Source organism: Enoplosus armatus, chromosome 3 (assembly GCF_043641665.1).
Source record: "Enoplosus armatus isolate fEnoArm2 chromosome 3, fEnoArm2.hap1, whole genome shotgun sequence".
NCBI lineage: Eukaryota > Metazoa > Chordata > Actinopteri > Centrarchiformes > Enoplosidae > Enoplosus > Enoplosus armatus.
In genome coordinates this window covers 11,376,088-11,390,685 of record NC_092182.1, presented here as the reverse complement: position 1 = coordinate 11,390,685, position 14,598 = coordinate 11,376,088, and the positions used below count along the sequence as shown (strand labels likewise).

Genomic DNA, 14,598 nt, shown 5'->3' with positions numbered 1-14,598 from the left:
TAAATAATAATAACACCAAACAACAATAGAATCCATCATGAAAACACTTAAGAGGTATGATTGTGTACTGCTGGTTTGGGCTGATAAATACACCAAACCTTTTCCATGACCAAATATTGAACTGCACTTGTATGTTATAATTACTGTGCAGACAATTAAGTGCCTCCTGTGTTCACCACTGTGCCTATTCACTGTTCAGTCAAAAAGAATTACAAACTAATGCAAGAAACTTGTTGTAGGTGGAACAACACAACTGTAGTAAAACAGTCTAATTATAATATTCGTAAGAATACGTGTTGTAGGGATGAGGTAAAGAGAGGCTGACAGTAGCAAATATATTTCCAAATGTGTTTTCTTTTAGCCATTGTGTTCTGCATTTGCCACCATTTTTAAAGATAAATGAACTAGCACTTGATTACAAAAGAAATGGGCCAAGATGTAATAGAATGTATAAAAGTTGACATTTTACGTGTCTGAATTTGGGAACACCTGTTGTCAGACAATTTCCATGGCCAGACAGGAAATTGGTACTGTACTGTATTGTAAGTTGGCTTAAATGTGTTACATGTGATTTGATGACAGTATGATACAGTATTGGGACCCTACTAAAAGGGTGGTTGTCTAATTTCTTCACCAGATCTATTGTTTTAAATTATCTGCCATCTCTGTTATATTTTGAATGTGTTTCGTTCTTGTTGAATAAAAAAAAATACTTTTTGAATTCTGTGCCTCAAAATGTTTATTGTTTCTGAATCTTTATTATTTCTTCTTTTAGTGAGAAAGAAAAGACCCCATCCCTGGGGTGTATGTCAGGTCTTGTTCATAAATATCTCTGTATCCCTCATAACACAATCTTCATGTTGCTATTTCTTTCTTACTAGCAACTTGTTTGGCATGTGAGTGAAACGAGTGAATTTAGTTTAGATGCCGCTCATTGTCCCAAATATGAACATCCAGTTCACTGAGGTGCAGAGGTTATTGGTGACCTCTTAACATCCAGTCTACTGCTATTTTTATAATCCCAAAGTAAGCATTACTTTATGAGTTGTGCCTGACTTTCAAAACTGACTTTCACCTACGTTTGTATTCAGTTTGCTCCTATTTGTTAAATCAGTTTATAGTCCATTTTTAAAACTATTTATTATTGTTTCTAATAGAAACAGTAGTAGTTGTTGTTGTTGTTGCATTGAGGCTGTTTCCTTCTAATGTTAATTAAACCAGTACAATTTTACATGAGCTAAAGGGGTTTATGATTTGAGTCAACTGAGAGGTTGCCTTGGTAACGGCTGAGCGGTTGGCATCTTCCTGGCCACGCGAGGGCGCTGTCTCGAGCGCGGCTCCATCCTGTCCAGCAGCTCCGTTGCCTACGTCACCACATTTCACCGAATGCGATGTAACAGCGTGGAAAAGCGTGAAGGTGGTCGCGAAAAACACTGCCAGAAACTTGTAAGTTGAATGAAAAGTTGACAAAATGTGTGGTTTTTGTGCCTGAGTCTTTGTCTGGTTCATGGTAGTCGGAGCGTGCAGATTACCGGCCAACGTATTACTGAGACACTTGTATGTTTCTGTTGCCGGTGGATGTGTCAGCCTGTGTTGTGGTCAAATCTGTGTTTCAGATGCAAGATGAGGGAAGCGGCTCTCCTGCTCACACCGTGTGTGCTTCTGTGTCTCCTCCTGAGCTTCAGCCAGGCCGCCAGACAGGGACAGGACATGAGATGTGGAGGTATGTATCCGTACCTCCGCCTCGCTCTCTGCTCAGCACACTAATACCCAGAGAAGTCCTAATGCGTGTGTCCTCGCTCTCTCTCTCGCTCTCTCGCTCTCGCTCTCTCTCTCTCTCGCTCTCTCTCTCTCGCTCTCTCTCTCTCTCTCTCGCTCTCTCTCTCTCTCTCTCTCTCTCTCTCTCCTCCCCGCAGCCTGCAGGGCTCTGGTCGATGAGATGGAGTGGGCCATCTCTCAGGTAGATCCAAAGAAAATGATCCAGACGGGATCCTTCAGGATCAACCCGGACGGCAGCCAGTCCATCCGAGAGGTGAGGCTGCAACAGCAGAGCCACGTAGTGATCTGAGTCCAGCCCACTCTGTAGGCTGCATCACATCACTGCCGCTGAACACAGTCAAGTTTGGCTTATCAACTGTTGACTTTCTCTATGGGATGAGATGCTACTACTAGTAATTAGATCTGCAACAACTGGTCAACTATTTTGAAGCTTGATTAGTATTATTGATTTTTTAAAGAAAACATTCTCTGTCTCTGGCGTCTCAAATTTGAGGATTTGCTGTGTTTCTCTGTCTAATATGATAGTAAAATGAATAATAACTGAAAACAAGACATCTGATGATGACCCCCTGTGCTCTGACATATTGTGATGGGCATTTTTCACTGTTTTCAGATGTTTTATAGACCAAATGATTAATTAATTAATTGAGAAAATAATCTGCAGATTTATCCACAATGAAAACAATCTCCAGTAGCAGCCCTGTTGCCAATCATTTACATGGAGGTGACCATGATAGGCTAGGTGTGAAACCTCAATACTTTTTGAGTGCTAACATAATGAACAGTTTGTCAGTTTATTTTCCAGAAAATGTACAATATCATGACAGATATCGATATTGCCGCATAGAATTATATATTCTGTGACAGAGGATTTTATCCATATCACCCACTTCTACAGTATGACAGTATGAAAATAAGTAAATGTAAAATAGTAAATGGAGACAATAGATATTCATTGTTTGATTGAGATTTAATCTTAGGGTATCTATGGTCAAGTTAGTGTTATAAAAGAAATCTGAAATAGTATTAAGTTTAGTGTAAAATGAGATTAAAAAGACAAAGATTAAACCAAATTAGATGTATAATTGGAATTGAATCATAATGGTCATAATAAAAATATGATACAACCCACAGGGGACAATAAAGTGTGGCTTCAATAAAATATAATTTAAAGTGGTAGAATTACGTTTGTTTTTCATGACCTTTGATGCCACCAGGTTCCTCTGGCTCGCTCAGAGGGAAACCTCCTCGAGCTGATGGAGAGTGTGTGTGACAGGATGGAGGACTACGGCGAGCGCACAGATTCTTCCACAAACAGGAAGTCCTATATTAGGATAAAGTCTCGGAGTGGTGAGGCCATGGACCTCTCAGAGGCCACGCTGGATTCAAGAGTTACAGCCAGTTTAAAGTTTGCAGTGAGTACAATGTTCTGCCGCCCTCCTGCACAATCCAAGAGATGACTATATACGTTTGTTGTTAATGATAAGAAGAGTGATAAACAAACTGTCCGAACAAGAGTATTTTTTTAATGCAACCAACAACCCCAAATCTTGTGACTTGAACTGTGAATTGTGCAGCTTGTAACAGTTTTTTGACTTATTTCTCCAGTGTGAAACAATTGTTGAGCAGCATGAAGATGAAGTTATTGAATTCTTCGCTCATGAGACAGATAATGTCAAAGACAAACTGTGCAGCAAGAGGACTGGTAACGTTTATGACTCAACATGCCTGAGTTTTACACCCTAGTACATATTTCTGTTTTTCCACTGCAGCAACTGTGTTTTAATTCATTGTTTTCCTGTGTGCTCTGCAGACCTCTGTGACCACGCTCTGAAAATGCCCCATGACGAACTTTGATATCATCTCGCCATCGCTGCTGTCTCTCCTCAGCTGATATGGAGACGTTGGGCGCTGTAATGTTTTCAGCTGTCACTTATCACCGGTTTACGCTGTGGCAGTGGTGGAGGATGTGTACAAATTATCATGTAAAATAATAGAAAAATCCATCTGAAAATCTGAAAGTGTTATTCCTGTGATCTGTGAGAATTTAAGGACCAGTTTGCCATTTGTTAGCCATATCTCTTTGGACTGTCCTGTCACTTGTTTATAAACTTTAAGCTGTTATACTTCTCAATATTCTGTGTTTCATGTGAAGGCTCTTGTCTTGCCTTCAGATGCTCTTCAACAGATAAAACTCAAACTGTGAAACTGTAAAAAAAAAAAAAAAAAAAATGAAGTTCCTGGTAGATACAGGATATCTTGCAGGATTCATTGTATGTGTATATACAGTAACCATATTAATTTAAGACAAGTACACAGAGATCAGGGTGACATTTGGTCAAGTGGTCCTTAAGTCTTCATTCATGTACATTGAAAAAGTTAAAAGGTAGAAGAACATCAATGTCCATACTGCCCACTCGCGTATGAAAGTTTTGTGCCAGATTACATTTTCAGTTCTAGCTTTAGTAAAGCGTTTTTAATGATCACCAATATTTACTGTCCAACTGTCCAAGATCACAGGAATAACTGATGTCAATTCTGTTTTTCTTTAGTTGAATATTACTTTTAGGCAAAGCTAAGTAAAGTGAAGTTAAAGGCCACAATTTAAAGGAACATTATGTGAGATCAGAAATGAAGAGTATTTTAGATTTGAGTGGAATTAGTTTCACTGTTGTCCAAATGTGCTTAAACAAATGTTTCCCATGTAACATCACACTCCTTAAAGATCGACCCCCTTCCACCACCAGCCTTGATATTGTTACTGTTACTGAAATTTATTGTAATTAAGAAAACTGGTCCAACAGATGAAATGTTGCTGCTTAGGTGGGCGGTTTGATGCCGGAAATGTCTTCATGAGCTGAAGTGATCGTTAAATGTTTTTCACGAACTGATAACACGGTTTCCACTAGAGAAATTGTCAGTTTAAGATTAATAGAAAGCTGCAGCAAAGTCAAAGAAGAACATGAAGGAAGGAAGGAAGGAAGGAAGGACATTTTTAGTTCTGAAATTGTGAATTCAAACTTAACTTTGTATACACTTTAACCCACTCTCAAGAACTTTCACTTTTGTCTTCTAATTCACAATGGGACAGTGATAGTACATTACATAAACAGTTTGAATCTGCTTGGAAGTATTGACTTCCAAAGATCAGGTGGCTAAAAGGCCTGAAATGTATGCATTAATCTTATCACTAATTACATCTGAAAAATATCTACTTTTCCTCCATACAGCTCTTCTGATCCAAAGCAGAAAAATATCTTTATACTAAATTAAAAAAATAGATGAAATAGATATGTTTAGTTTCGATAATAATTTGGTCAGTTGTAGCTTCACAAGCAGCCAAATGACACAAAAAACAGCTGCAATCCCTTTTGAATTATGACGTTTAGAGTTTTGTTTTTACAAGAGTATCATTCTTTTCCTCACAGTAAAACTGAACTCTACTGTAACCCCAGTAGAGTGTGCTGTAGTCCACAATCTGATAGATGAGTCCAAAATCTTACTCAGTTGGTCCTCATGCTGTACTGTCTGTGTAGAAAGGTCAGGAAGTATTTTTGGTATCAATTCTTTTTCAATATGTGAACAAATGACCTTGCTGTCTCATGTGAACATTCTCCTGATATTTGCTTTTTTATATATACATTTTGTAAGTTTTCTGCATCTGTTTTGTCTTTAATCAACAGAAATATATTTGTACAACATCAACAGTTTACCTTCTAATTTATCTAATCATAAGTCACTAAGATATTTCATACCTGTATATTCTGATGTTCCAAGCCAACAGATAATCACATACTCTGCAATGAGCTGAACTCTGTTGCTCCATACGATGTTTTAAATGGCTTTGCCTTTTGTTGCCTATACTTATAGTATTCAAATTATTCTGATAAAGCAAAAATGAGGTAAAAGTCTGATAATAATCATTTAAGATCAGCCAACTTTTCACAGAGACATAGATTTTCCCCCAGAATCTTTTTTTGTGTTGGCACATTTACTCAACTTTTTCAATGTATTGTTGGGACAAATTTAATTGAGAGGAGAGGACACAAGTAGTATCCTTAATTATGTAATATTTGTATTTAGAATAATGGACTGCTGACAAAAATGAAAATACTGAATAGTAGGCAGGAAGACCATAAGGTAAATTAAATGTTGAAGTGTATTCCACTTTTTTGTCTCCTTTTTGGTTGACAAGGTACATTTAGTAGCTTTTATGGATTCGATTGTATCAAACAATCTTCCTCAGCAGATGACATTTGTCCTGTTAAGAAATTGTACATTCTTAAATTTCCATTTTTCCAATTTTAACTTATTGTCTATGTTGGCACGAATGTTGAGATTTAAAGTTCATTTTTGATCTTGGAAACAGCAGCCCACACCTCAAGACAAGATGTCCTTAAAGGACACAGTATGAACTTTCCACAGCATTTTGTTAATGCACTCCATCGCTTTATTTACTTACAATACAGAACAATGGTTTGATTTTTGCCCAAAATATTCCCACATAATGAAATCACTCCAAATAATCAAATCTTTTATTACATCCACTTTCATAATTTCACAGCTACAAATGACCTTAAACTCTCTTCTCTCTAGAAACAGTAGATAAATAGAAATCAAGCTTTGGAGAAAAACTACGACAAGATCTGCTTTACAAGAATAGATTAGTCAAATGAACGGAGTTGGTTTGGGTAAGTCCTACATTTCATTATAACAGTTATCACCATTTATCCATCAAAAGTAAAAGCTACAAGATTAGACAAACTAAAAAATATATTAACCTGCTATAAAATATCTGCTACAAAATGTTATTGAGGAAATTACTTCCTTTCATTATCAGGCACAATACAGATGCTACATAGTTGTGGGATGTCGAACCAGAGTTCCTTGTTGTTCTGTTATTTTACAGATTCACTTTCAATCACTCCTTCATCTGAGACCTCTGAGGGCACAAAAACCTCCTCTTCGTTTTCTTTTTGCTCTGTTTCCGTCATTTTCACTGCCTTAGTTGTTGTATTCGCCACCTTAACCGGGCACTCCTCACTCTGACTAGACTCTGTAACGCTCTCATCTCTGTCATCTCCCTCTTCCTTCACTGCAGTCTCATCTTTCACTTCACCAGAGCAGCATCGCTCTTCCTCAGACGTCTGAAACTCCTTATCATTCTCTGTCTTGCTTTCTGTCTCGGCGCCAGGTGGCGTTTCCTCAATATCGTCCTCATCTGCTACAATAACAGTGTCCCCAGAGCCGTGGCTGCTGGCGCTGCTGCAGGACAGTGTGTCTTCTTCAGCATGTCCGCTTAGCTCTTCGTGACATGGATACTGCTGGATTTGTCCCACCTCTACATCCTCAACACTTCCTGCTGTTGAAACCTCCTGCTGCCCTGCTTCATCAAAGACTATCTTCTCAGAATTCATGTCCACTACCACATCTGGGAAACCCAAATCCTCCCCAGCGCTCTCTGGATCCCACAGCTCACTCACTTCCTCCTCCTCATTCTCAGAGTCAGGTGCTGTATGTTTCCTAATACGATTTACTGCATCCCAAAGGGACTTGGGATACTGGGGCTCTCCTTTGAGGGGTAAGTCAGGGGAAACACTTCCACTTCCCTGTTGCAGAGGAGGAGTTGAAGAGCCGGGAAGCAGGACTCGGGGTGAATAAGAGAAAGAAGAAGATGAGAACTGAAGGGATTCTTCACAAGAGTTCAGATGAAGAGGAGGAGGGACAGTTTCTGGGATACCAGCAGCAGCAACAGCATCAGGATTTAGAGCTGAGGGACAGTCTGAATCCATTTTCAAAAGAGAAACAAACTCTGTGTCTGACTTGTATAATGCATGTGGTGGAGAAGGAAGCTCGGAGGGTGAGAGCACATCCAAAGACGATTGAGACGTCTCACAGTCTGAGTCTGAAGGTGTAGGAGGAGAAGAGTTAGAGGGTTCAATCTGTGGTCCAATGTCCTGCAAAGTTTCGATCTCTATTTGAGTTTGAGAGTCTGTAACATTTTCTTTTGATGTAGGATCCTCATTGGCTTCTTTTTGTGATTGCTCTTCCGTCATATAACTCTCTTTTACACAAGTAACATCCTCTGCTTGGACACATTCAAGTTGTTGCTGCAAAATGTTGACCTCTATGGCATTTTCTTGGCATATTTGAAGTGACTGTTCCATAATATGGTCTGTATGATCCTCATTGGTCTCATTTTGTGATTGCTCTTCAGTCATATAACTCTCTTTTACGCAAGTAACATCCTCTGCTTGGACACATTCAAGTTGTTGCTGCAAAATGTTGACCTCTATGGCATTTTCTTGGCATATTTGAAGTGTCTGTTCCAGAATAGGGTCTGTATGATCCTTATCTGCTTCTTTTGATTGTTGCTCATCTGTGACGTTGCTTTCTTTCACACAAGCAGCATTGTCTTGTTGGCCACTTACAAATTGTTGCTGTGACGCCAGCTTCTCTGTCAGGGCATCACTGATCTCACTGTTTATTAGCTGTAATGTTTCACCCTTTTCATCCTGGTCCTCAGTGCCGGACATTGCTTCTGCAGTTTGAACTATTAAATTAAGAGGAGAAGGGCTTGAGGAGTGGTCTGTATGGGGAGTGGAGCTTGGGGAGAAGTCAGTAGATCCAGGGGGAAGAGGAGATGGCAGCTGCTGTGATGGGGTGTGAGGAAGAGATGAGGTTTCAGGATAAGGAGCTGGGTTTTCTGTGGAATTGAGGGCAGTCAACTCAGGATCAGGACCTTCCTCTATGTTTGATTCTGAGATATATAAGAGAGATGTAAGATTGGAGGATGACAGGATGAGAGAAAGAGCAGGGTTAGGTGCTTCACAGTCTAGAGAGGGTGAAGGCGAAGAAGAATTAGAGAGGTTGGTGGTTGGACTGAGATACTGAGAGGGATGTTGAGAAGAGGTATCATTTCCAACAGGCTGATTTTCTTCCTGACTCTGCTCAGTTGTACCCTCTTCACTAGTAGATTTAAGCAGAGGACCCCCACTCATTTCAATTTCAAGTGAGGCTTTGATGTCTGTTTCGAGCTGGGAGTCTTCAGACATATTAGACACATGCTCTTGAGGTCCTGCAAAATCCTCACCACCTTCATTCACCACCTGATCTTTGGCATCATCATTGTCTTGCGAACACACGGCTTCTTCAGTTTGGCCAACGTCTAACAGATTCTGTGCCTCAATTTCAAGTGAGGCTTTGATGTCTGTTTCGAGCTGGGAGTCTTCAGACATATTAGACACATGCTCCTGAGGTCCTGCAAAATCCTCACCACCTTCATTCACCACCTGATCTTTGGCATCATCATTGTCTTGCGAACACACGGCTTCTTCAGTTTGGCCAACGTCTAACAGATTCTGTGCCTCAATTTCAAGTGAGGCTTTGATGTCTGTTTCAAGCTGGGAGTCTTCAGACATATTAGACACATGCTCTTGAGGTCCTGCAAAATCCTCACCACCTTCATTCACCACCTGATCTTTGGCATCATCATTGTCTTGCGAACACACGGTGTCCTCAGTTTGGCCAACCTCCAACAGACTCTGTGACTGTTCCTCCTCTGTTGTGTCCTTTGGGATTTGTTCAGCTACATCATCAATGTTGTTATCTTTAATTGGAGAAGGTTCAACTTCCAGGTCCTCCACACACAAGTCAAGAAGTGACGTTGCAGCTTCAGGTTGCTGCTCAGTGATACAGTCATGTAGAGGGATTCCTAGGATTCTTTCAGCGCGCTCCTCCAAGGTTTCTCTTTCAGAAACTGAAGAGGAGGACATGCAGGGGAAAGAGATTTCACTTTCTCCCCTGGATACCTTTTTCTCCGTAAGATCCGAGTCTTGGTCAGTGGTCACATCCTGATTCGGCTGACTGTTAAATTGGACAAATTCAGGAGAGACGGCTGATTGAGTATCAAGTGGACTGCATTCAGTTTGTGCTGTGGAGCCAAAATAGTGAACATGCTCTTTCTTGGGTGATTGAATCAGCTCCATTTTAACAACAACACAGGTTGTGTCGATAACCAGTAGACCTGTACTGTCATCAGATTCAGTGTCTTTCTTGATGTCCAGTCTCCTTACTTCAATGTCAATTGGATGAACTTCAGCAGAGGCCTCGCTATGCAGATGATCTGATTCTCCTTCCTCACTGTTTGCTCCCAGAGATGTGGATGAACTCTCAGTTTCAGCCCTGCTTGTGAAACTAGGCTCCCTCCACAAAGGATATTTGACTGACACAGGCAGCACTGACTGAGCAACTTGTCTCCCAAATGTAGAATCTGTATCATTTGTATTTGCTTTTCCTGGGGAAGCATCTGTCTCTGCTTTGTCTGATAGATTATCCTCAAGCTTCTCACTTTCTACGCAGGTTGGTGTCTCCTTCTGCTGTGGTTTGAGATTTAGAGCATCAGAAGTATTTGACTGCTCTGTGAGTGTTGGCGCTCTGAAGTCTACCTCATCTGCAAGTTTGTGTGTTTGATTAATGTCACTACTGTCCCTTAGACCTTCAGAAACCCCACCTAATTCTGTGTTTTGAATGTTTGTTTGCGAGGTACAAAGTGGCAAAGATGGGGTTTCAGTGGTGCCTGCTATTCGAGACACCAAGCAGAATATGGTCAAACCACCTGTCTTTTTGTTTAATCTGAACTTCCTTCCTTCAATGACCTTTGAGGATGGCTCCTCATTTATCATTTTATTCTGAATTGCTTGTAACACTTGTGGCTGTTGCAGAGACAACATACCCTCACTCTGAATGTGTGTTTTCTGGATACTAATAGGACTGCTTGCCTGTAAATCATCTGTCTCCTGTCTTCTGTGTTTTAGCCCTTCAAGCTCTGGGATAGTTTTTTGAATGCCATCTGGTTTTGTGAAGTCCACTTTCTCCCCTTTTCTGTGATCCTGCAGATCTACAGAGACATCCTGCTTTCCGAGTGTAGGCTGGGACCAGTAGGCTTGTCTCTTACCTTCCTGCTCCCAACTGGTGTCACAGTGGTGCAACACAGGTGAACTTTTATGTGGGCTGTTATAGGGAGGAGGAGCAATATAGCCAGGAGGTTGGCTGAAGATCCTCCTTTGGTAGCTGGTCTTTTCTTTCATGTCCAACGTGTGGCTTGTGTCCATGGCAGGAGTTTGTGATGGATAATAGGTTGGAGCTTGCTGTCTGCCCCCTCTATCCCACAGTCCGGATTCTCTGATATTTGCAGATTGTAAGACTTGTTGCAGCGCTGCCACTCGAGGATCTGTCCCACTCCTGCTGTCCCTCTCTGGAGCCCTGCTGCTCTCCAACAACCCCTGAGAGGCACCCCTCAACTCTGCCTCTATACGTCTCCTCCTCGGAAGTGAATGGCTGTATCGAGCTGCCCAAGCCTCCAGCTCTCGATAACTGCTGTCGCTCCTCTTAGTAGAAACTTCCCTGTTGTAGCGGACAGGACTACAGGGCTCCCACCTTCTCTGCCATGCCTCCCTCAGAAATCCCCTCTCATATTCCCTCGCTGCTCGTTGAGCTGCTGTCCACTCTCTGGCTTCATGTGGCTGATATTCTCCCAGGTCCTGGTGCTGCTGAACGTGACGGTCTAGAATAAAAGGGAAGTGAGAAGGAGTAGGGGCGGTCAGCTCTTGGTCTGTCCAGTTAGTGTACTCCTGTGGAGCCCCCCCTGTTCTTGATCCTGGTAAAGTCCAGTAATTGGACTCCCTGCCTTGATCTTGCTGCTCACCATAGTACAATGGATAATGGGTTGTCTGATGTCTGTCGTGGTAGCTGTGGGTAAAATGGTGGGAAAATGTGTGAGTAAATTCAAGTGATTTCAGCAAAGCCATCTTCCACATCACATTTAATTTCTTTCTATGTTGTGTTTTGGAAAATCTTCCCATAACAAGTGGCTCCTTTTGTGAGAACACTGATTTTGGCTTTGCTATCACTTTACTGTATCAATATGATCCCATGCTACTATCCAACAAGTCAAGTTAAGTGTTGTTAAAAATTGTTCATTTTCTCATGATTATAACAGCAATGTGGAAGTGGAAATGTGAGACTATGTACTAGGGTTGCATAGTCTGCAGAAATGCAGCAAATAAGGCAACTGACTTATTTGAATTATTTTTTTTCAACGCTGGGGTACAAATCAAGTTTAAGTTTGTCAAACAAGCATCGAAAAATGGCAACAAACTCTATCATCCAAAAGATTATACTGATTGAAAAAGTAATCATAGCACTGAACTCACTTATGTGTACAGTTTCTCCCAGGAACAGTACCAAATTTGGAGTATAGAGACGATTGCCCCTGATTCTCGGGCCAGAACTCCATCTTTCGGTCCAATACAAAGATCTGAAACATGGAAAAAGGATCATATTTCAGTATGTTCATTAAAATGTATAAAATCAGAAGATTTAAAAACAGACTGAAAAAGAATTTTAATGCATTCTAACATTGAATATGACATATGATAGATAATTAAAAACTGATTTTAATAAAATAAATCTCACCTGCAATTTAGATATTGTTACATAAATGGAGAGAAAAGTACACAGAAAAGTACACACGTACCTTTAATAGCTGATTTCAGATTATTGTCTCTGCTGCTCATGAAGTGATATGAGGTCTAATGAAGTCCAAACAGGACAACTTGTTTTAAAAGGATGGTGGTTTTCAGTCCCCCTCCCACTCTACACACACACTCCCCTGTCAGTGTAAACCCATCCTCCTCTCATCCAGCCAACATGCCCAGTTCAAATACCACTGAGGTATTTTTTAATCAGGTTTTAGAAATACTATCTTTAGCTGCATCATTCCTCTTTAAAGTCATACAAAACTAATGTGAAGGCAACATGGGAGTCAGATTGTTTTTAACGTGTATTAAACTAACATTGAATTAGTTCAGAAAGAGACACAGTCAAATATAAAAATGTTGATGAAAACAACTCTCATGTGGTCTATTAGAATATAATATTTCACACCTACATCACAAGTAAGTCACTGCTCACACAGATGTACACACTACTTTTCATAAAAAAAATATAAGATTATATTTTCATAATTTAAGATTAGAATTGAAAATCTAAAGAAAGTGAAAAATGTATATTTCATTTCTTTTTTCTGATTGGATGTTTTCCTACCAGCCCAAATGGCACTCAGGTCAACATCACGACTTCCTATATAACTTTGCCCAAATAATCATGAATAACAACAGAACCAATGATCTGCACTTTGCAGGGCTCTCGTGTGGGAGGTGCTCGGCGTGATGGAGAGCAGACTCTGCATGGAGATAGGGATCTGTTGTTTTGTCGGCTGAATTGTAGCAGAGGGAGAGACGGGCAGCGGACGGGTTGTCTCCCTTTCTTTGAAACTCTCCAGCGTAACAAACAGGCTTTCCTTCTCTGAACAGAAAGTCTGTACATCAGCAGAGAGCAGGAGAGAGGGGATGAAGTACGCACAGACATCAGGCTGCAGGGAGGGCAATCTGTTGATGTTGACAGAATAGTTGGGGATGGGATGAATAATATTGTGTTGGATATCAACAGTCCATGCACCCAAAGGTGAATGGTTCCATATCCAGTTAAGTCCTGCTTTATTATTATTAGGAAGAATTTCAGGTGAGAGCAGGATTCATGACAGAAACAATGACAAAACAAACAAACAAAAAATAAGAATATTCTAAAAACCCAACATTATTATGAACATTATTTTGTTCAAGTACAGTAAGTGCTGAAAAGTGTGTTTTTGTTTTCTTGAAGATACAGTGAATGTTTGCGACTGAGGTTTTACGTAAATGTAAGATGATGTAAAACTGCACAGAAGACAGAGGTGTGGATAGTGATCAATGACAAATATTCATTATTGCTGAGAAAATGAATCCGTTTTACAGCTTTCTGAGCTTTGATGCTGCTCGTAGAGAAAAGTTTTGGCCCAGAGATGATGATAACGAAGACGTTTAGTGAGTGATGGACTCCATCATCTTGTGTGGAGGAAGGGCGGGTATTCATTTGATTTAAAGCTCCTGAAAAGTAACTGTCTCTGTAACATTAAATAGTCATAACTAAATGAGCAAGAATCAATGTTAAAAACCACATTATGTATTATTTAAGTTTAACACTCAAACTCGATTAATCTGCTTCATCAGGACTGTGTGGGTGTGATAGATTTGATTGACAGTGGGTTGGCAACATTAGCAAACAATCCCAAAGATGTCATCACATTTTTATTCAAATGTGGCTGAACCCTGATTAGTGCATGCAGTATGTGACGTCACCTTTCTCCATCAGAGCCCCGCCCCCTCTCACACCATTCAAAAGACCGCAGACAAAAACACAGATACAGGCGTGTCTCATACAATTAGACAACAACAATCAGAAATGTGGAAAGGAAATATGAGATTTAAACTTTAGAGGTAAGGCAGAAGTTGCTGAGAGGAGCAGTTGACCCTTTTTCAAGAAATGCACTGATAACATTGTCAAGCTCTTTTCTGAAACTACTCTGTGCATGATGACAACATGGAGTCAAAGTGAAGAAATAGACAAGTGAAAAAAAGGAAGAACCTGAAATGTCAAGTCAGGCGATTATGATCAGACCAAGCGCCGCAGCCTGAAGCTGTAACGGCTGAGCCGATTCCTGTCTCAGTGAAAACAAGTTGAGACATGAGAAGTCACTCTGGACTGCTCACATTCAGATTTCATTAACAAAACATCATGCTGTTTTATATAAAGTCATGATGAGAGCTTGCACTTGTTTTGCCATGGTGACTGGTCGCAAACTGTATTTAAAGTGTGCTCACAACACGTGCTTTGAGGCCAGTAAAAGAAAAAGAAACAACATCTACCATATCTAATCGG

At 40.4% G+C, this 14,598-nt stretch overlaps 2 protein-coding genes across 2 annotated transcripts; one reads left to right on the top strand and one right to left on the bottom strand.

The window, feature by feature from the left end:
- The first annotated feature begins 1,394 nt into the window (after nt 1-1,394).
- cnpy2 (canopy FGF signaling regulator 2) lies at nt 1,395-3,815 on the top strand. The gene is made up of 6 exons (XM_070902957.1): nt 1,395-1,446; nt 1,617-1,723; nt 1,917-2,032; nt 2,997-3,194; nt 3,388-3,484; nt 3,593-3,815. The coding sequence occupies exons 2-6, from the start codon at nt 1,624-1,626 to the stop codon at nt 3,634-3,636; spliced, it is 555 nt and encodes a 184-aa protein (XP_070759058.1). The 5' UTR covers nt 1,395-1,446; nt 1,617-1,623; the 3' UTR covers nt 3,637-3,815.
- A 2,862-nt stretch (nt 3,816-6,677) lies between these two features.
- LOC139282303 (serine-rich adhesin for platelets) lies at nt 6,678-12,106 on the bottom strand. The gene is made up of 3 exons (XM_070901922.1): nt 11,994-12,106; nt 9,255-11,529; nt 6,678-8,888 (listed from the first exon to the last, which is right to left on the bottom strand). The coding sequence occupies exons 1-3, from the start codon at nt 12,104-12,106 to the stop codon at nt 6,678-6,680; spliced, it is 4,599 nt and encodes a 1,532-aa protein (XP_070758023.1).
- Nucleotides 12,107-14,598: the final 2,492 nt, after the last annotated feature.

What these genes read in the sequence shown, in the direction of transcription:
- cnpy2 (XM_070902957.1), top strand. Translation starts at nt 1,624, where the DNA reads ATGAGGGAAGCGGCTCTCCTGCTCACACCGTGTGTGCTTCTGTGTCTC. An exon ending in GCAGCCAGTCCATCCGAGAG is followed by an intron (nt 2,033 to 2,996) that starts GTGAGGCTGCAA and finishes TGATGCCACCAG; the next exon opens with GTTCCTCTGGCTCGCTCAGA. An exon ending in ACTGTGCAGCAAGAGGACTG is followed by an intron (nt 3,485 to 3,592) that starts GTAACGTTTATG and finishes TGTGCTCTGCAG; the next exon opens with ACCTCTGTGACCACGCTCTG.
- LOC139282303 (XM_070901922.1), bottom strand. Translation starts at nt 12,106, where the DNA reads ATGTTTCAGATCTTTGTATTGGACCGAAAGATGGAGTTCTGGCCCGAG. An exon ending in GGGAGAAACTGTACACATAA is followed by an intron (nt 11,530 to 11,993) that starts GTGAGTTCAGTG and finishes TTTTACCCACAG; the next exon opens with CTACCACGACAGACATCAGA. An exon ending in ATGATGATGCCAAAGATCAG is followed by an intron (nt 8,889 to 9,254) that starts GTGGTGAATGAA and finishes GCCAAAGATCAG; the next exon opens with GTGGTGAATGAAGGTGGTGA.